General features: G+C 41.4%; 1 protein-coding gene across 1 annotated transcript; it reads right to left on the reverse strand.

The window, feature by feature from the left end:
- Window positions 1-509: 509 nt before the first annotated feature.
- On the reverse strand, window positions 510-22,109 carry PPP1CC (protein phosphatase 1 catalytic subunit gamma). Its single transcript, XM_032239469.1, has 8 exons — window positions 21,788-22,109; window positions 11,210-11,341; window positions 10,005-10,235; window positions 5,107-5,211; window positions 3,154-3,377; window positions 2,820-2,954; window positions 1,796-1,856; window positions 510-897 (listed from the first exon to the last, which is right to left on the reverse strand). The coding sequence occupies exons 1-8, from the start codon at window positions 21,840-21,842 to the stop codon at window positions 827-829; spliced, it is 1,014 nt and encodes a 337-aa protein (XP_032095360.1). The 5' UTR covers window positions 21,843-22,109; the 3' UTR covers window positions 510-826.
- Between the last annotated feature and the right edge of the window lie 337 nt (window positions 22,110-22,446).

The following is a 22,446-nucleotide window of genomic DNA, read 5'->3' on the forward strand; positions in this document are numbered from 1 at the left end:
AAACCAGGAGGCGGAGGTTGCAGTGAGCTGAGGTCATGCCATTGCCCTCCTGACTGGACAACAAGCGTGAAACTCTGTCTCAAAAAGAAAAGAAAAGAAAAAGAACACTTTTCAAATGACATGCTCTTCACTCATTTTTAGCGTACCTTTGAGAAATTAAGATACAGCTGATATACTTGTGACAAAATATGACATGATAATCTGTTCCATATAAATCAGGGAAGCGGAAAGAGATCAAAGAACTCTGCATGAAAATGTAGGTGGCTGACTCAGAATAATAAAGCCAGCTGCATCTAAATTCACTACTAAGTTCAAGTGAACCCAATGAGAAAACTATGGATACAGATTAAGCCTCATCTCCCCAAATAGTAGAGGATCATTCCACCTCATCACTCTATTACACAAATAGGTATCTCCAGGTTACAAACTCAAAGAGTATTAGTATTTGTATTATAATCCATCTTTGGAAAACAGACTATTTGAAGGAAGACAAAACCAAAATGCAACTGTGTGGTTTCCAGAGCAATTTATTTGGGAAAATCTATTCAATATGCCATCAACAGTTCTCCTGTGTGCATTGTGCTGATAAACAGACACTGAGAGGATTTAACAAGTTCATCATTTAATAAGTCTGAATTCATTTCACCACATGGCATTGTACACGGTCATCTGTTCAAACAGATTTCTTTTTTAACAGATCTTGGTTTAAAAAAGTCATAGATAGATACTGTGAGTTCTGTATAAACTGGTTAGATCCTTTGTTTTAACTTATAAGCCTCAACTTCACCGCAGAATAAAGAATGTAGGCCAAAGAAAGCATAATCGGTCACTCGTATAGAACAGTATTGTTTCTATAATTTGAAGCTTTCTGAATGGACGGGTTCAGGCCTGATGTAACTGTAAAAAGATTACTTAATGAATAGACTATATGGAAATTGTACAAAATGTTATTACCTTTAATCATTAGTAGCTTAAACAGCACTATATCACTAATTGCTATTCAAAATCAAAAACGTGTTTTTGAATCCCTAAGAAGGTAGCATGTGTACACAACCATACCACCTTGTACTTAGGGGTGTGTCAGTACGTAATTCAACGGAAACTTTGGCTTTAGGAAAGAGTCACAAATATTTAAAAGAATGGCTTTAATCGTCATTTTAAGTATACGGTAGGGGAAATGTGTGCTTTAATTAAATATACATTATACCAGTGATGCTGGCAAGGTTGAAAGTTACTCCTAATGTTGATAGCTATAAAAACTAGTTTGTACACAACAAGACAATGAGAGGAAAAAGCAGTCCCTTTGAAACAAAATTCTAAAATAAAAAATGTTCACAGTGGTTCGTATCAACAGTATGCATTTTATGACAAGAACATGTACAGATTCAGAGCACCCTAGGGCTCTCTTTATGTCCTAAAGAAAATGACCATTTACATGATTATGGGTTGTACTGAATTAAAAAAAGATCAATTGTACACTTACCCCTTAGAAAGGATAAACTGTCCTGGGGTGTACAGCTTTAACACCATCATTAAAATTGTTTGCAAAAGGAATAGAGAATTAAAAAACAAAACACTTTTTGGAGTGAAGTCTTTCATTTGCTGTTATAACCAGCAAATGCCATTCACTAAATCAAAAACGGAAGGAAGGGCCCCCACAAACACAGATCTATCTGAGCAAGCTGACCAGTACACATTACAGTCTTAAAAATGACGGTTATATACTCTATGTTACAAGTCCCAACTAGGCAGTGTCAAAATGACATCTATTTCTTTGCTTGTTTTGTGATCATACCCCTTGGAGGTGTTACAGGTCTCGTGGCATTTGGCTTCTTTTTCTCTGCAGGCTTTAAAATCTGGAGAGATTCAAAAGAGCTCATTTTAGGAAATATACTCAACTCCAAATCTTAAGAGTCCTTAAATCTCATTCAAATCTTTTGTTCAGATGGTGTTTACAATTGCCCAACAACTGTGAAAGCCCTCCCAGCATATTAACACAAGCTAAGGTGACATGTAAACATTTAGTAATCAATGCTATGATGAACAGATAAAATCTATGATACGGACAAATTATTTTGTCTGACTAAAACAATTTTCTGAAGTCTACACCTGGTAGTATCTTTAGCCACTCCTGATATAGGAGAGAAAGGCCTTTACAAAAAGTGTTTCTCCAACCTGTAGGAGTCTTTGCACAACCTCTGGAATTTTGGAAGCTGCAAGTTCTCTCTGATAATTGGTAAAAACTGTTTTAATTCATTTAACTGATGACTGCCACAGCATTTGGTGGCTGTAGTCATGTTTATGATTAGGCCAGTATGAAGTTGTACAAGTTTACCATAATAAGCAAATGAGAAAAAGACTGAAGCAGATTCTAAATAATGCTTTTGTGTCAAGTGGAGGCTAAATGATGTCATGGTGCATCCACAGAAGTTTTGCGGAAGTTAGACTAGAGGGGGCAGAACTAGGTAAACACATAGCATGAGGCATTTAGTACTTTTCACATGCAAGTGGTGATTTAATTTTAGCTGAACATTACATCGCCATTATGGCTTTAGATTTACAGTAAAAGAGCTATAAGCATAAGGAGCCAATATGCAATGCAAAAAATTATAATTCAACACTGGGGAAAAGACGTCACAATAAATTTTTTCTTTTACAAGGGATCCACACATTATTCAACTAGGACACAGACTGGTTAAGGGAAAATAAAAATTCAGCCTACTCAGCATAAATGAACATTAGGCAAAAATGTAATTATGTTTTTCAATCAGCAAAATTCAAACATATTAAAAGGAAATAATGTTGAAAGTATGCTCTACCTGAAAAGAACACATTAGTGTTTCGTCCACACTCATCATGGCACCTGCATTGTCAAACTCTCCACAATAATTGGGTGCAGAAAACAGAGTGACCAACTGCCTCTTTGCAAAAAATTCATAACCATCTTCAACCACCTTGAAGAGAAAATTTTTTCAGTATAAACAGGTGCAAATATTAGGTGAGTAAAACCATGTTTCAGTTTCCCATTGAGCCTGTCTTGTGTTCCAGAGACACTTTGTATAAATAAGCAATACCTACCCACCAAAATCAACAAGGAGAATCTGTGCTCACACACATGCTCTTAAGTGTACATGTAAAATTCAAAATCAATACCTGATGGGCTCTACATATAAGATCCAAATCATGCTTATGGAGAAATTTTGCAACCACTTCTGCACCAAATGTGAAGGACACTCCTCTGTCATTTTCACCCCAGCCTAAGACATCTTTATCGGGGTCAGACCACAAAAGATCACAAAGAAGACCTTGATCTGGTACATCAGTTGGTCGCATAATTCGCCGAATCTGCTCCATAGATTGAAGATCTGGTGATAAACCTATTCAATGAAAACAAGAAAAATGAAGCAAGCAGAACTTTTAAATGGGTATTACCCCTCAAAAGTTCTATTTGTCTAAGGAGAAATTCAACAATCCTGACACAAAAACTGAAATCTATGATGTTTTAGTTTTGGTTAAAAGAAAAAAAAAACACACAGAAAAAGGACAACTGGATACACACTGGAATTATATGCACTAACGCATGGGGCGTAGTAGGTTTAAACAGTACATGGAGAGTTACCCCAATAGACAGAGCACTGTAAAATCCAGTGACTTAAAGAACTCCTCTGTGTGCTTCCCCAGTTGATGACAATAATGAGCGATGTTATGACTGATAGCTTGTAATGACTGAGCTGAGAAGGATGCTCGGGTGTGAGGTAGTTCTCTAGGCAACCTGCACAGTTCACAGACCATTAAATCTACAGGAACACATTGTCTCGAGTTACAATATGGGATGCATATCATGTGAGATAAAAACCATGTATCCAACTCTACCAAAACCTGTGTGAGTATAGAGCACAGAGATCTCTTTAGAATTACTACTTTAATCACATTAAAGAAAGCACAACCAGTGAGCAAAACAAAATGGCTTATAAAACATACATGTATATATTTTTAGAGATAGAATCTTGCTCTGTTACCTAGGCGGCAGTGCAGCAGTATGATCATGACTCACTGCAGCCTTAAACCCCAGGGCTCAAGTGATCCTCCCGCCTCAGCCTCCCAAACAGCTACAACTACAGGTGTGCACCATTACACCTGGCTAATTTTTAAAACTTTTTCTAGACACGGGGGTCTCGATATGTTACAGGCTGTTCTCATATTCATATTCATGGCATCAAGCAATCCTCCCACCCTGGCATCTCAAAGTGCTGGGATTACAGGTGTGAGCCACCATGCCTGACCAAAATAGCTTTAAAATCCAAGTCAGAAAAAGTTCTGAGAGGATAAAAAACAGATCAAGGGAAAATCTATTCACATCTTCAGTGTTCTAGAGGATCTCTGGCATTGGCAAGTTACATGTTGTTCATTTTAGAGTTAAAAATACTTTTCTTGGCTGGGCGTGGTGGCTCACGCCTGCAATCCCAGCACTTTGGGAGGCCGAGGCAAGCAGATCATGAGGTCAAGAGATCGAGACCATTTTGGCCAATACAGTGAAACTCCATCTCTACTAAAAATACAAAAATCAGCCAGGCGTGGTGGTGTGCGCCTGTAATCCTAGCTACTCGGGAGGCTGAGGCAGGAGAATCACTTGAACTTGGGAGGCAGAGGGTTGCAGGAAGCCGAGATTGTGCCACTGCACTCCGGCCTGGCAACAGAGCAAGACTCCGTCTCAAAAGCACTTTTCTAAGCTGGGCATGGTGGCTCAGGCCTATAATCCCGGCATTTTGGGAGGCCGAGGCAGGAGGAATGCTTGAGCCCAGGAGTTTGTGAGCAGCCTGAGCAACATGGTGAGACCTCATCTCTAAAAAAATAAAATAAAAATAAAAACTTTCTGCTCTATTTTCAAACCTAATTTACAGAGTCTGGAACTCCCTATAATCAATTGGTTACTTAAGATTTTTATCCAAATGAACTTGGCTGTGTCAGAGTGAAACTGCAATGCAACATATCAACAAAAGAGAGTTCTGTCAGAGGAAGTCATCCCAATGATAACTCACAAACGTCAAAATGTTCACCCTTTGGAAGGGATCAAAACCTATTTGGAACAAAAATCGGCCCACCTACCTCCATGACAGCAGAATATCTTCTCATCCACGATGGCTGCTATCGGTAAACAGTTAAAACAGTCTGTGAAAGTTTTCCATAGTTTAATGTTGTATCTTCTTTTACCTGTGATTAAAAAGAGAGTTTTACTGTTCTGTAGGCTCATTCTCTCAGGATAATTTCCCTCAAAGCAAGATTCTGGGTACCTTTTAAGCAAACAAAACTATGTTTTTATTAAGAATCTTAATAAAAGTCTTATTTTAAGACTCTTTTAAAATAAGAGCTGGGCGTGGTGGCTCATGCCTGTAATCCCAGCACTGTGGGAGGCTGAGGTAGGAGGATTGCTTGAGCCCAGGAGTTCAAAACCAGCTTGGGCAACATACCGAGACCCCATCAGTTTAAAGTAAAAAGAAAAAAAATAATAATAATAAAAATAAAGACTCTCCTGGAGGGAAGATGTTTATGAGAGAAACATTTGATCTAAAAGCAATGACTTACATTTTCACATGAAATCTTTTAAAATTTCACAGAAACCAGAATTCTGGATTTGATAATGATTAAGGATTACCATCAAATCCCAAGAATTATCTGGTGGCATAAATTCTGTGTGAAATCCAATCTGCTTTGTCCAATCTCACCACAGGTAGTTCCCTACTTCTGAAGGCAATCAGGAACTTACACATGTGGCATTACCACCCTCCTTCTGAGGAAACCTCTGAGTTAACACCCACCCTCTATGTACCCGCCTCAGTGCTCTAGCAGGAGGCACAATGATCACAGGGCAGCGGATGCTTCTCACAGGCACTACAGGACATCTGTTTCCAACACCATACAGACTCCACATGCTCCCACAGGCCTGATGTCACAGGCTGATCATGTTCCCTCACCAGCACAGGTATCCATACATTCTGGAGTCAGAGTGGCTCTGATAGAAACATGCCTCTATGTACCGTTTCGACAGGAAACCTATGTTCTGAGTTTAAAATCTACTCACATACCTTACAAGAACAAATTTCCCTGGATTGGTTGAGGATTGTCCAATTGTCCAGATGTCTCTGTCTCCTGTACCTTACTACACGAAGCACCATCTTTAAAAATCAAGAGTTTGGTTGGGCATGGTGGCTCACGTCTGTAATCCCAGAACTCACGTCTGTAATCCCAGAACTTGGGGAGGCCGAAGCAGGTGAATTACCTGAGGTCAGGAGTTCGAGACCAGCCTGACCAATATGGAGAAACCCCGTCTCTACTAAAAACACAAAAATTAGCTGAGTGTCGTGGTGCGTGCCTATAGTCCCAGCTACTTGGGAGGCTGAGGCAAGAGAAACACTTGAACCTGCCTGGGAGGCAGAGGGTGCGGTGAGCCAAGATTGCGCCACTGCACTTCAGCCTGGGCAACAAAAGCCAAACTCCATCTCAAAAACAGAAACAAAAAAACAAGTGTTTGTCCTTAGTCTCTTTTCCTGTGCTATCCTGGGGACTACAGGGATATCTAAAGGTTAAACCTGTATCTCTCCTTTGAGAGTTAGAGCCAGCCAAAGCAACTGACCTCCTGAATCACACCTCACCTTGTAATGCAAATCAATCAGCATAGGGAGTTTAGCACAGGGCTTGAAATGTAATGCAAATTCAACAAATGTTTGCCTTCTCCCTCTGCAGAGAAGACTGTTTATCTTTTCTCCTGATGATTTCTGGTTTCTCAATAACTAGGTCTAACTCTGACCATGGTTCACCCTATTGTGCATTTCTTTAGAGGCTACTAATTCCTTCAATTGGGGCGGGGGAGGACGGGGCGGTTCTGAAAGCTTAACAAACTCCTCCCTACAAAAGGCTGAAGGGCCATCTGCAAAATCACCACCTCCAATTTCCAATAGCAATACTACTACTTAATCCAAGATGCTCCAAAATCTGAAACTTTCTGAGCACTCACATGATATTCAAAGGAAATGCTCATTGGAGCATTCTGGATTTCCAATTTTTGGATTAGGGATGTTTAATCAGTAATTATAACACAAATATCAGCCGGGTGCGGTGGCTCAAGCCTGTAATCCCAGCACTTTGGGAGGCCGAGGCAGCTGGATCACGAGGTCAAGAGATCGAGACCATCCTGGTCAACATGGTGAAACCCCGTCTCTACTAAAAATACAAAAAATCAGCTGGGCATGGTGGCGTGTGCCTGTAATCCCAGCTGCTCAGGAGGCTAAGGCAGGAGAATTGCCTGAGCCCAGGAGGCGGAGGTTGCGGTGAGTCGAGATCGCGCCATTGCACTCCAGCCTGGGTAACATGAGTGAAACTCCGTCTCAAAACAAACAAACAAAAAAAAAACAAAACCAAAAACAAACAAATTATAACACAAATATTAAAAAAAAAAATCTGAAACCTGAAACACTTCTAGTCCCAAGCATTCTAGGCAAGGAATACTTAACCTGTATTATAAAAACAGGGCTGCACTGTCCCTCAGTGATAGTGACTTCCGTTTTCCCCAAGGTCAGCTTCACTTCTTGATTTTTTTTTTTGAGGCAGGGTCTCACTCATCACCCCAGTAGGTGGAGTGAAGCAGTGCAATCTTGCCTCACTGCAACCTTTGTCTCCTGGGTTCCTGGGATTCTCCAGCCTTAATCTCCTGAGTAGCTGGGACTATAGGCATGTACTACCACACTTAATTACTGTATTTTTAGTAGAGATGGGTTTTCACCATGTTGGCCAGGCTGGTCTTGAACTCCTGACCTCAAGGGATCCACCCACCCAGGCCTCCCAAAAACGCTGAGATTATAGGCATGAGCTACCACGCCTGGCCTTTGATTCTTTAGTTATGCCACATGCACAAGCTTCCCTTGCCAAGTCCTGCTGGCCTCTCCATCAACAATCAGTTTGTTTCCTCCTGTAAAACACCTCTCAGCATTTTAAGCACAGGGCTGCCTCTTTCTCTTCTCTCTTCATTTCCTGACTAAGGCGACCTCAGACCTCTAGGAACATCTGGCTCCTGAAAGGTTTAGCCTAGGTAATCGCCTAGTTTCCAAATCCTAGGATTCTGAGCCAGAACTTATAATGTGGTTTCCCATTATTGTACATCGGACAGCTCTGGTAACAGAAACAGATCAACAAACACCCACGTTTTACCCAACAACATATACCTCAGCTTTTCTGTCACATTTGCAAACTTAAAAAAAAAAAAAAAAAAAAAAAGAAATGGTAAAGAACAGGCAGTGTTTTTTCTAAAATTGTCCCATGTAAATCAACATTTGAATAAAACTTTTCATTTTAATAAAATATATATTATACATATATTAAATGTCTGCAAGCCTTCAACCAAAAGCCACCTATGTCAAGGGCACTTTTATGCCCACAGGTAAACAAGGTCTATAAATGGTGTTGATGACCAAACAGGAGTTGAAACTGGTCCAACACTGATCTTCTACGTCATTTTTAAAGGCCTCTGCATTAAGGAGAAACTGAAACTGATGCAGTCAGTGTCATTACATTAGGATATACATCACAAAAATGAGGTCATCTGGATGTGAACTTCATCACGGTAAACATGTAAAGTATTTGCTGGGCTAACAGCTATGTAAAAGGAACCCTTTCTTAACTCAAGAGTAACACTTGGAAGAAGTATCCAAAACATGCTGGTTGGGTGTGGTGGCTCATGGCTAAGGAAGAAGGACTACTTGAGCCCAGAAATTACAGGTCGCAGTAAACTATGATCCTACCTCTGCACTCCAGTCTAAGGCTCTGTCTCAAAAACAACCAACCAAAAAACCCCACCACACCCGTCTCTTATTTCACTACCTAAGGAGCAGTAACTGGCTTACCGGTGCTTCTTTGATACAGAATCACTGTTAATTTCAAATATCTTTCCCGTACAAGTTCAATGGTTTCAGTCAGTCCACAACCCACAGAATCTTTGTCCCTGATGATTCCACCCACCCCATCTTACCAGCTGGATCACAAGGTCACAGACCAAGCAAACATCCAATTGTGGGAAAGCGTTATGGTAGCAGAAGGGCTCAGTCTGTGAGTATATTTCTGGGATGCACTTTTAACAAATGTGCTAGCTCAACTCATCTATGTGAAATTGAGATGGAAAAACACCACATCTCGAGACTGTAAGTCACAATGTGGTCTAGGGGAGGACCACAGGGACAACCCTTTGCTGATCTCCCTATAATAATATTAGCAAATGCCAAGTATCTGAAGCTCCTTAACTACTCTTTCACTCCAAACCTGAAACCCTCCTGGCAGAAATGATGAGCACAAAAGGAGGTGGAGGTGAAGATTCCAAACCTTTTCGGACATAACCATTTGGAATGGTTCTCAGATTTCTCCTCAGAATTAAGTTATCTGTGAATACAATAATTATCTTAAAGAAACCACTACCATAAAGCATTACTTCCTAATCTGATCATCACATCATAAAAGAATCCAAGACATTATTTATTATAGCAGCAGTGTTACTTTTCTACCCAAGAGAGAAAAAACTGGCTGGGCGCCGAAGCTCACACCAGTAATCCCAGTGGGTGGCCTAGGCAGGCGGATTCCTTGAGTCCAGGAGCTGGAGATCAGCTTAGGCAACAAGGTGAAACCGTCTCTACAAAAAAATACAAAAATTAGCCGGGTGTGGTGGTGCATGTCTGTAGTCCTAGCTACTTGGAGGCTAAGGCAGGAGGATCACTTGAGCCCAGGAAGCAGAGGTTGTAGTGAGGTATGGTACTACTGCACTCCACCCTGGGCAACAGAGACTCTGTTTTCCCCGTCCCTCCCAAAAAAAGCTAAGCTAATAACAAGTTAAGGAAACAGAAAACATGAGAGATGACACCACCGCATTTAAACTCTCACAATTCCTAACAGAAGTACGTGATAACTGTTTATGATAAAGTATCTTAATTTCAACAACTCTTCCTTAAATATAGAAAAGTACTTACATTCATCATAAAATCCATAAATTCTGTTGATGCTGGCACATTCATGGTTCCCTCTGAGAAGAAAAAAATTCTCAGGATATTTGATTTTGTAGGCCAGTAAGAGGCAGATTGTCTCCAATGACTGCTTTCCCCTGTCCACATAGTCCCCAAGAAACAGGTAGTTGCTTTCTGGTGGGAAACCACCGTACTCAAAAAGTCGCAGCAAATCATAGTATTGCCCATGGATGTCACCTAGAAGCAAGAACTTTGTTACACAGTGTTCCCATACTTACAGCTCAATCCACTAACAAAGCTTTGGAAAGATATTCTTTAAATATTAATTGTGCAGTGGCATTGACCTCTAGTAATGAGAGTTTAATTTGACAGCCAACACTAAGTAATTTCCAATCTTGCATCACATTTAGTTCAACCAAGCTTAATAAAATTTTTGAGTATACGTGTATGTCCAGAACCTCACACAAAATTCAACTAATTAAGAATTTATTAGGATTATAATGTCTAGGCATGCCTTCTTGCCAAGTAACATGGTTTTCCTTTCGGGCTGACTGATCAATATCAGATCTCTGACAGCTCAGTCTCTGGGTACTGTGTCAGCAGAACTGCTATACTTCTAGTGAGCCTTGGCCCCAATTGAACAAAAGCACATACATACATACACACTACCCCTACCTCCCACCCACCATCGCATTTAGCTTTCAATTTCTCCCCGCAAGACAATGCCAAAGAACATTTTACTTTAAAACATGCACACAAAGTTTTATCGATGCAGTCAAATATACTATAAGAATATATTACTCAAATGAATAAAGTTTAGTTTTTACATTAAGACACAGATTATCTGCTATTATATAGAAAACAGAACCCCAAAATCAGCATCAAAGAAGTTCTATTTTTAGCTATAACCAGCGTTGCTTTAAGCTTAAACATATTCCTATACATCCATGTAGTTCAGACTTTTCCTTAGCTCTCCATTCTTAGTTTCCTTTTTTTCTTCTGCAATGGTCATTCCTTCAGTGAAATGTTTTTTTTTTAAAAATAACACCATTAGAAGTATTTATTCTAAAGCTACTATTCAACTCAATTTTAAGTAGTTCCAGGCTATTCACAAACAGGAAAATGATTCTGCTAGCTAATACAAGGTCATCAACATATCTCTGATTCAATCAATCATGTAACCAAAGATAACTTGTGTGCCCCAAACTTACCACATATTTTGAGTGGTGCTTCAAGTTCTAGTAGGATAGGCTGACTGAGAAAGATCTCACGAGACTTTAAGCACAGTCCTCTGATTTCATTCTCCTGAAGCTGGACATTCTTACCAGGCTTGGACCCTCTCACTGCAGAGGAGGAAAACCCAAATTAGTCCAATTAAGCCAAAATACAAAATATAACATTTAGATAAAGGGGCAAAAACATGGTTTAACTAGCTTTCTGAGTGGCTTCATTTTCAGGACACTTATAATAACCATGGTTTTAATGCCTAATTAGAATCTTAAAATCTTAGACAAGATTTAATTGCATCATCAATATCAAGTAAGACTTCTTTTATAGTATTTCAAAAAGGGGGCCATCCTGTCCATGCAAGTGCTGTTAGAAACAGGACTGGAAATATACTTAGAATGCTCCCCAATCAGTGTTTTTCAGAGGACCATGGGTATCTCCTCCTGAGGATCTCTGATTTAATTTACCTGTGAAAAAAATGTTAGTGTTGTTTTCATTTCATTAAGAAAATGTTAACTCGTTGTACTTATTTGCCATGCGATTTCTAGGCTTACATTTGTTTTTATACTCATGTCTGTAATAGAGCAAAGGATGTCAGTTATGTGCTATCCTGTAAAAAAAAAGCACATTTCCTAATAATTTCAACAGATAATAATGGGAGAAAGAAATCATTGCATAGCATGGGGCATCCACATCACCAGTGCACTTAGGGTTCTATCAAAGTAAAAACTGCAACAGAGCTCACTTGTCAGCAGGTAGGTAGCTGTGGGAAAGAAGAAATTTTATGTTTTGATTCCAGTTGTAACTAGACACAGATTAAGTAGCACTGAACTTCTAAATGTACCCTAATTTTACAGTTATAAAGTGGCCCCTTCGTGAAACGATCTAGCAAAATGATTTGCTGGCAGAGTCTAGGTAAGTATGGGGCCTGATTATCCTCAACTGGAATCCAAGTTTTGGTACTTGTTTTGTACAAAAGATTTATACAATCAGGCATTCTGTGAATAAAATGGAAGTGAAAACATAGGATCAGACTAAATACAGAACTTAAGCCTTCATCTTTCCATCATTAAATCCAGGATCAAGTGATTCAGTTTTAGAAAACCAGAGAATCCATGAGATTAAATCCATGTTGCTAATTTAAATTTCTTGGTTTTGGAGGCTTTATATTAAAACCATAAACTCATTTAACTTAATAGGTGAATAACAGCAACAAGCTTAACTGGTTTGTCTCTAGCTTTGTTCTGTAAATATCTAAGTAACTATATTAGAGAGTAGTAAATATTACTCAAGTGAAAAACCTGACACATTTGTTGAGAATTGTGGAGAATCATTTTCCATTAAAAGGGTTATGCCAAGTTTCCAAAATATTGCCTTAGATAAAATCATCTTCAGCCTGAATTAATTTTTGAGCAGATATGGAACATAGTGGAGGAGTATTATTTTTTCAATGGAAAGTTGCAAGAAATGATAGTAAGAGAGAAAGAACAAAAATTTTTCAAGCGCACAATGAAGTAAACATTAGATTCAAGGTGGACTGGGAGCAAGCCAGGAGCCCCACATTTCTGGATTGGTTCTATTGCTTTGGGAAAATCACTTCACTTTCGGACCCAAAATACGTAACTGACAAAGTCTCATTCTGATAAGAATGTTATACAAGAAGCAATAAAAGCAGTGTAATGCCAGGCATGGTGAATCACGCCTGTAATCCCAGCACTTTGGGAGGCTGGGATGGGCAGATCACTTGAGGTCGGGGGAGTCTGAGACCAGCCTGATCGACACAGAGAAACCCTGTGTCTATAAAAATACAAAATTAGCTGGGCGTGGTGGCGGTCGCCAGTAATCCCAGCTGCTTGAGAGGCTGAGGCAGGAGGATCACTTAAACCTGGGAGGCGGAGGTCGCGGTGAGCAGAGCAGAGATTGTGCCATTGCACTACTCCACCCTGGGCAACAAGAGTGAAACTCTGTCTCAAAAAAAAAAGAACCCACAAAAGCATTACTGATAGTTTTCGAGGAGAGATATCGAACAGACACATATTTAATACAACAGTTACTGAGCAACAAAAAATGTTTTTTCCATAAGTGATTTTCTTTTTCTGTCTAGACACCCATGCAGAGTTAGAATTCAAGAAATTACTCCTGATGAAAGATGGGATTCCTGCTTCATTGGCTAGAAAATGCCAATCATTAGTGATTTAACCACAAGTTAACCATAAACTTGGGCAGACTGCCCATCAGGAAGCTTTATTTTTGGCTAGGAAGGAAATCCTAGAAGCTTCCGGTTTCAAGTGAATTTTTTTCAGCACAGTCCCACACTTATGAATGAATAGCTGACTCTAAGTCTTCCAGGAGAATATTTCTGTGATAATTTTGGCTCATAATATATGATAGCAGGTTTTGTTTATGAATGCTATTGTATTTAGTCAATGCCATCAGATGAAATCAATGTTGCTAACATGTTTTTGGGTTTGGAAGCTCCCCACTACCACCTCTCTAATAGACATAGTTTATATTTAACTCCTTTATCCTGTTTCTCTGTTTGTCCTTTGGGTGGGAGCATTCAGAGATTAGTGAAAAGCAAAAGCAAGACTACCAACAATTTAAAAATTCTTCTTTTTTGAGAGAGGGGCTCACACTGGTGCCTAGGCTGGAGTGCAGTGGCATAATCATAGCTCACTGCAGTCTCAAACTCCAAGGCTCAAGTGATCCTCCTGCTTTGGCCTCCCAAAGTGCTGGGATTACAGGCATGAGCCACCACACCTGGCCTTAAAAATTACTCTTAATGTTAAGATTAGATGCAGCTTTTCCAGAAAAAATGAAGATTATTTTGAGACAGAGTTTCACTCTTGTTGCCCAAGCTGGAGTACAATGGCATGATCTCGGTTCACTGTAACCTCTGCCTCCCGAGTTCAAGTGATTCTACTGCCTCAGCCTCCCAAGTAGCTGGGATTACAGGCATGTGCCACCATGCCCCGCTAATTTTGTATTTTTAGTAGAGACGGGGTTTCTCCATGTTGGTCGGACTGGTCTCAAACTCCCGACCTCAGGTGATCTGCCCACCTCGGCCTCCCAAAGTGTTGGGATTATAGGCGTGAGCCACTGTACCTGGCCAAGATTTATATTTAAAGAACAGTGCTTATGAGAAACATCAACAAACATGGTCTGAAAGCTTAAGTTCCCTACAATCAGCAGAAGGAAAAATATACATGAATATAGAAACTACCAAAACCCTCTTCCATCAGTTATCATACAGCTGCTCAGCCTTCAGGCCTGGGCTCAGACACCACACTTCACCCTGGAGAAAATGCTTCATTCATCTCCTTTCCCCTCACAAGCCTGCTGCATGCTTTTTGGAAGGCTCTCTCAACATCGGGTCACTACCGACCACACCTCATGATTTTATTTGTATTCTACTTGCCAGTTGGCTTCTGCCCACTCATCTGGACCCATGGGTAGAATGTAAACCCACAGCAGTAGTCCTGCTCTGCAGCATACACGAGCCATGGCCAGCACGCGGCAGGTGCTCAAAATCTGTCACATGACCGAAGTCTGGATAAATCTTTAAGTACTGTTGACTGGTAGCATTAGAATTAAGCATACATTCCAGACTATATACTTCTGATTGGCAAAAAGCCTGTTTCTGCGCTATAAAATTACAAAACAATAAATAGTGCCACTTGCTTACCAGGCTTTACTGGAGTATTTTTCAAAGTATGAAAATCTGGAATTACTCTTAAATTTCATGTTGAATTGTCTAACAGAGATTTCAAAATGAGGTTTGGCAGTCCAAGTGAACACTGGAGAGTTCTTAAAAGCTGCCATATAAACCGGGTGAAACCCCATCTCTACTAAAAATACAAAAACTAGCCAGGCATAGTAGCATGCGCCTGTAATCCCGGCTACTCAGGAGGTTGAGGCACGACAATTACTTCAACCAGGGAGGTGGAGGTTGCACTGAGCTGAGATTGTGCCACTGCACTACAGCCTGGGCAACAAGAGAGAAACTCCGTCTCAAAAAAGAAAACAAAAGCAAAAACAAAAACCACACACAAAAACACACAAACTCAGACCTAAGGTTGTGACTTTTCAGTATAAGTATTAACATTTCTTTATCTGGCTAGAAAGGGAGATTCAAGAGAATGTCTTATTACTATTAAGAGTGAAGGTTGCTCTGCAGAAATGTATCTGATCTATGTATCTGGGAAATCACTGACATGAGCATATCATAAAAACTTCCACACATTTGTATTGAAAACAAATTGGTAAAAATTTGAATCATAAAAAAATAACAGCCAGGTGTGGTGGCTCAGGCCTATAATCCCAGCACTTTGGGAGGCCCAGATGGGGGATCAGGAGTTAAGCTCAGGAGTGGGAGATCAGCCTCGGCAACATGGTGAAATCCAGTCTCTACCAAAATTACAAAAATTAGCTGGACATGGTGGTATGTGTCTGTAGTCCCAGCTGCTGAGTAGGCTAAGGTAGAAGGATCACTTCAGCCTGGGAGGTAGAGGCTGCATTAAGCCTAGATTGTGCCACTTCACTCCAGCATGGGTGAAAGAGTGAGACCCTGTCTCAAAAAAACAAATAAATAAAATAACATTGGTAATTATTTACAATACCACCTCTTTCCCATAAGCAACACTAACTTTTTTTGAAGTTAGTTACTGGCAAAAAGCAAAGCAAAGATGGAAAGTATGGAAAGAAATTTAAGACAAGTTTGAGATTATTTATGATAAATAAAAAACTATTCTCCTTGCCACATCAAGGTCCCTTAATTGTTTAAAGAAAATCATATTGAAGAAATAGCATACACTAAAAAAGCCCTAGCTGAATTCTAATGAAGTTTCAGAACCTAAGAAAGGCACAAGTGGTATAAAAATAAGCCAACAAAGATTTTGCTGTTTTAAAATAATCCTGTTAAAGTAGGTGATAATTTTAACAACATGCCACATCATATTCATTCAGTGAATTAATAGCCTCATGATATTTGACAGATTTAGGAAAATAAGACTCAAACCAAAACAAAAAACAGTAAATATTTCCAACATTAAGCATTCCCATAAACAACTGAGTTCTTTTCTGCAAAAAATATAAACCATCCAAATATTACCAAGAATCCTTTGGGTCGGGCACGGTAGCTCACCTCTGTAATCCCAGCACTTTGGGAGGCCGAGGTGGGCATATCACCTGAGGTCAGGAGTTCGAGGCCAGTCTGGCCAACATGGCAAAACCTCATCTCTGGTAAAAAACAAAAATTAGCAGGGCATGGTGGCCCATGCCTGTAGTCCCAGCTACTCAACAACTGAGGCTGAGGCAGGAGAATTGCTTGAACCTGGGAGGCAGGGCTGCAGTGAGCTGAGATCCTGCCACTGTACTCCAGCCTGGGCAACAGAGCAAGACAGAAAAAAAAAAAAAAAAAAAAAATCCTTTGGTTTCTCTGCAAAGTCACTAGCAGGAAGACTTCCACATCTGATCAACACAATTGTTTCTACACCCTGCCGTCTCCCATCCTGACTTTCCTAATGGATGGGGTTATACCTCAGCCATTTAAAAGTGGCACCAAAGCAGGGCGCTATGGCTCACACCTGTAATCCTGGCACTTTGTAAGGATGAGGTGGGAGGACTGCTTGTGGCCAGGAGTTCAAGACCAGCCTGGGCAACATAGTGAGACCCCTGTCTCTCTAAGAAAAAGAAAAACAATTAGCCAGGTATGGTGGTGTGTGCCTGTAGATTCAGCTAGTCAGGAAGATGAGGAGGAAGGATCGCTTGAACCCAGGAGTTTAGGTCTCCAGCCTGGGTGACAAAGTGAGACCCAGTCTCTAGTCAAAAAATTAATAAAAGTGACACCATTTTTTTTCAAGGCAGATAGGATGTAGCTGCAAAACACTGTCAACTGTTCTCAATAAAGCATCTTGAGTTTTCTACACCTAGAGTAAAGCCAATCCGTTGAAAACTTTCATTTTCCACGGTCTAAGAACACATTTTGGTAAAATACCACTGAGCAGACACTACATCTGAACCTATATTTTAAGTTTTCATTTTTTATAAGCTTTAATGTTGGTGACAATGATGGCAGTAAATCCCCATGAAGTGGAGAAGCTAGAGATTTCAGGCAAATCACCAAGATCCACGAATATATCACTGTTCTTGACGCTCTGGGTACAGAGGTCAAACTCTGTCCTAGAATTCCATAAGCTCCATAGAAATGAAATCTTTCCTTCCTAGTCTTGAACGACTCTTCAGTTTCTTTATCTACAAAGCGACTGACACCCAGAATATTATCTCCTTCATATTCCAATCTCTAAGGTCAACTAATGGCCTCAATTGTAAATTAAATTAAACCGTTAAGTCCACATAATATCAATCATTCCCCTGTTTCGTGATCAGGAATACTTACCTAGTCAAGTGGGCTGACTGGCACCTCGATTCTGCACAACAGGTTATAGGTTATAACAGGACTGTGCTTTCAAAGACATTAAATCACCTCCCTAGTTTCTACAGCTGACCACTGCTAGGCTACAATTGCATGTCCATTTGCCCGGTTCTGAGGAGGAGCGTCCAGGGCTCTACTCCTGCGTGTCACATTTCCGCGCCCCCCCCCCGCCCCCCCAAGCACAACATCACACACAATTCTGTCGGATTTCACTGCTACCTCCTGCTACTGACAGGCAAGAGGGCACTGTGGGCACAAGGAGAGTAATCCTTTTTCAATGCTGTGGTTTAAAAAAAGGACCCCTGTAAGCTGCAGATCATGTCTCCAACAGAGCTTTCCTGCCTTGCCTAGGTGGAGAGGAAAGGGGCATTCAACCGACACGCTGATGGGAAAGGAAGGGCAAGGGCTCACATTACAGTTCTTATCAATGAGGGAATTGGAAGCTGACAACTTGGATTTGAGTGTAAAAGTTACCTGCTCTGTGAAAAAAAAAAAAAAAAAAAAAAAAATAGTTACAGGCTGGGCATGGTGGCTCATGCCTGTAATCTCAGCACTTTGGGAGGCGGAGGCAGGCGGATCATTTGAGGTCAGGAGTTCAAGACCAGCCAGACCAACATGGTGAAACTTCCTCTCTACTAAAAATACAGAAACTTAGTTGAGTGTGGTGGCACGTGCCTGTAGTCCCAGCTACTCGGGAGGCTGAGGCAGGAAAATCACTTGAACCCAGGAGGCGGAGGTTGCAGTGAGACGATATAGTGCCACTGCACTCCAGCCTGGGTGACAGAGCGAGACTTAATTACAGATATTCATTAGGAAGGATGACTTCTGTTTTTTTTTGGTTAGTATGTTAAGAAATCTCCCCCTTTTTAAACCATTATGTTTGTCCTTTATTATCTTTAGGACCAGCGACGGCTGCCTTTTTTAAACATCAGAATATGAACGTTTTATACTGCACCAAAAAAGTTGAACACATCGGTTATTTAAACAATCTTTTCAGAATATCTGAACACTCACTACCTTCAGAACAGCCCTTATCTATCAGAGGATTAAATCTGTAAACATTTTCTGTGAGCCAGAGCAGAGGTCATATTTAAATCACTAAAGCAAGTCAGGCAATTCTGCAGAACCTGACATGGTCTCGAAGTTTGACAATGGCCTTCAAAACAAAGACGCTTCTTGCAAACCAAGATGTGAAGTAAAGTTACAACCACCTGCTATGCAAGAAAAATGCTAGCCACCACGGCTCCTTGAAGGAGGTCATTTACAAAGTAAAACTGCCCCAAATCTCACTTTTCTTCAATACATCAGACCAAATCAACAGCTGGCTTATTTTCTCTCAAAATGCCCTGTTTTACTGTGTAGTTATTTAAATAACTAACATCAGTTATACTAAGGAGTCAACAACCTTAGGATTTTCTCATCAGCAAGGCAGAGCTTGGATAAAAGCATCCATGGTGGGTTGCAGAAGTGATGCCTCCTTACAGAAAAACTACTCAAAGTTCAAAGAAAAGAACTGCAAAGGTTATAGACTAAGATTTAAACCAACATGCTGTTTCTCTTAAGACTTCACTTTTTAGTTAGCTTTTCAGTACTATTACTGAGCTACTTCTCAACCAGCTTATGCTGCTCTCAAGCTTAAAAGATCAATGCTGAACATGCAAAAAAGTCTACCAAGGTCACAAAAGTCATATTCCCTCTACTTTCCGATATATTTACATCTTAAAGTATTTAGGAAAAAAAAAAAAAAAGGTTTTGGAGGCATTACAAAAAGCACAAAATTCAGGCCTGGCACGTTGGCTCATACCTATAACCCCAGCACTTGGGGAGGCCAAGGTGGGAGGATCGCTTGAAACCAGTAGTCTAAGAACAGCCTGGGCAACACAGTGAGACTCTCATTTCTATTTTAAATCATTAAATTTAATTTTTTAAATAAAAAATTGTAAAGCACATGATTTATTACCAATATCATTTAACTTAGACATCTACATACCCTGAATGGATCATCTTCAACTGCTTCTCTGCCAATTTAACACCCACGAGAAACAAATTTAAGTATATTTTGCAGCTAGCCTATTCCCGAGGCATTACAACGCACTGCTTTATCAATTTCAGCAAAAAAAAAAAAAAAAAATATATATATATATATAAGAAAACCTGGTTTTCAAGTGCCACATAACAAGAGGAACTATTAAGAAACAATGATTTTAGATGTATCATTACTTACCAAACTACTTATTAGAATTTTAAAGATTAAAATGAAAAAAGCTGTTTATGAATACAGAGGCAATTATGGGCAAATCAGAATATAGGTTAGCAAGCCTTAGATGATCTTAAAATTTTTAATGTTTTTAATCCATGCAAATTCCAACTTTTCCTGTTTCCTCAGAGAAATAAAGCCCACTCTAGCCACACATATCCCTGCAGAGATAAGCAGAATTTTAAAATTTAGAAAGAAAATAACTTTTAATAAAAAGTTCCTTTCTTACTGCAAACTATTTTAATCAGCTTCTGACCAACTGCTGCCTCAAAAAATATTAAAGACCTATATTAACTAGTATGAAAAAGTATGGTTCTTATATAAATACCTGGCATTAAAGGAATAACAAGGTTTTCACCTACAAAACCCTGCAATAACATTTCAAGAGCATTTCAAGGGTCCTTAATGACATTCAGTGTTTTTTTTTTAAAGACAGGATAAAAGGAAAGAATGCACAGATTAAGAAAAGTACAGGACGAGATATTTTCAGGAGTTTCATTTTAATAGCTAACTTTAAAAGATCTGCAAATTCTAACACCAGAGCTGTCCAACTGTTCATGCCCTCGACTCCACCACTCACAGCATTTACAGTCCAACAATATTTTAGGACCGTATGAAGGCAAAAAGCGGTTAAAACTGCCAAGTTCCCATTATGAAAGCGTCCAAGTTAGGGGATTTGACTGAATTCTTACAAAGCCTTGGATAAGATCTTAGCCTCCGTTAACATGCCCTTGAATCTGAAAGCAGCTCATTTCAGCTTCCGTCTTTAAAAGCTGAACCTCGCCCCTCTCCCACATCAACATGAATCAATTGCCAGGCACTTCATAAGTCTTAGGTGAGCCGAAATGCAAAGCTTTCTATTAACCTTTACTTTACCACTGGCCACCTCCTTCTTTCCTACATAAGGTGACAGTGTTGTCTGTGGCGAGTTCTAGCTCCCGGCTATCTGGGTTTGAAACCCGACTGCCACTAACTGTGTGACCTTGGTTAAGTGACTTCATCTCAGTTTCTTCTGTAAAACAACAAAAAATCGCAAATATCGCAAAGTGATTGGGACAATTAAACGAAATCCGGGTTAAGTGCTCAAAGAATGCCTGATACACAGCAAACGCTTTAGAAGCGTCAGGTATATTACAGTAATAATTTCATGGACGCAAAGGCTCTTAACACAGAGCCTGGCACATTGGAAAGATAACGATACCGTCAGCCTCGTTGGCTTCCTGTTCAGATGCACGTTCAGGAAAAGAGCGCGGTATCTATCCAAGATCAGAACAACTTAAAAGGATTTGGGGGTCAGGCGAAGACAGGTTCTCACGCCTCTCGAGACATGAACGTTCCTTACCAAGTTACAAGAAATGGACCCCTCAAGACCCTAGAACTACGAAAAATATAAAAGCAAGCAGGAAAAGAGCCCCCAAACCCGGTTCAACTCATACCCTCTTCAAACTGCTCTCCGAAAGGATGAGCACCGCAAAGTCCATCTCGCATAGTACCGCACACGCCGTCCAGGAGGCTGGACTGGGGCCCCCAACCATCGCTCCAAAGACCCGTCCAGTGTGCAGGGGCAAACGGGTAGGGGCGGGAAACATGGGGGTGGGGAGCGGAGTTTTCAAATTCCAAGGCCGGGAGGAAGCCTGCATCCTCCTGCAATGAATGAGCGGAGACCTGGGCGGTCCATGGCTGGCGGCAAGTTGGGGATCTCAGGCCGGCCTCCCTGCGGCTGCAGCCCCGGGCCAGCGGGCCAACTCGAGTGGCTCACTCCCCGCGGTGCTGCAAGCCCAACCGGCCTCCCAACTCCCTTCCCTCGAGCCCCCGGGGCCGCCTGCCGCCCTCGGGTCCGCCTCCCCCCGCAGCCGCCCGTCGCCCCCTTACCTTCCAGCAGCCGTTGGATGATGCTGTCGATGTTGAGTTTATCTAAATCCGCCATCGCCCTCCCACCGCCGACCCTCCCTCAGCGGCGCCGCCGCCGGCTCGCGCCCGGGACTCACACCTCCTTTCCCACGCCACGAGCAAAGGCGGTGGTGGCGGCGGTGGCAGCAGCCGCGGCGGGTCCCCCCCCCAACCGCCCCGCTCCCTGCTTCCTCCTTCTCTCCCCACTGGAACCACGAGAAGAACAAAATGGCCGCCGACTCCTTAGACAGCCTCGGGCGGCGCACGGATGCGCGTGGGGAGTGCAGCGGCCCGGCCGGGACTTCTTTATGGGCCATAGGGCGCGCGGGAGTGGGCGGGGCCCGGGCGCGGGAGTGGGCGGGGCCGGGCGCGGAGCGGAGCGGTGATGGTTGAGCGCAACTGCATCCGTGCAAGGGATCCTTCCGCTAAACGGATCGAGCAAATAGGTCCCCCCCAACCCCGGCCCAAGAGTGAGTTGCAAAGTTGCACGCGGGAGTTTGGGCTGGGAAAGAAAATGCAGCTGTGCACACCGCGGGTTGCGGCCATCGCCGGATCCTGTACATCGAGGCAAGATGTGTGCAGACCTGGCCGGGTGGGAGCTCTCCGCGGGATCTTGTGGGTCCTGGAATTTACCCTTTAAG

Source organism: Sapajus apella, unplaced genomic scaffold (genome assembly GCF_009761245.1).
Source record: "Sapajus apella isolate SASKATOON/1434 unplaced genomic scaffold, GSC_monkey_1.0 scaffold2, whole genome shotgun sequence".
NCBI lineage: Eukaryota > Metazoa > Chordata > Mammalia > Primates > Cebidae > Sapajus > Sapajus apella.

Excerpts from the sequence above, each read along its gene's own strand:
- PPP1CC (XM_032239469.1), bottom strand. The coding sequence starts at position 21,842 with ATGGCGGATTTAGATAAACTCAACATCGACAGCATCATCCAACGGCTG. Across the intron at positions 2,955-3,153 it reads TTATATGTAGAGCCCATCAG|GTGGTTGAAGATGGTTATGA; the intron begins GTATTGATTTTG and ends TTTCTCTTCAAG. Across the intron at positions 1,857-2,819 it reads CACTAATGTGTTCTTTTCAG|ATTTTAAAGCCTGCAGAGAA; the intron begins GTAGAGCATACT and ends GAATCTCTCCAG.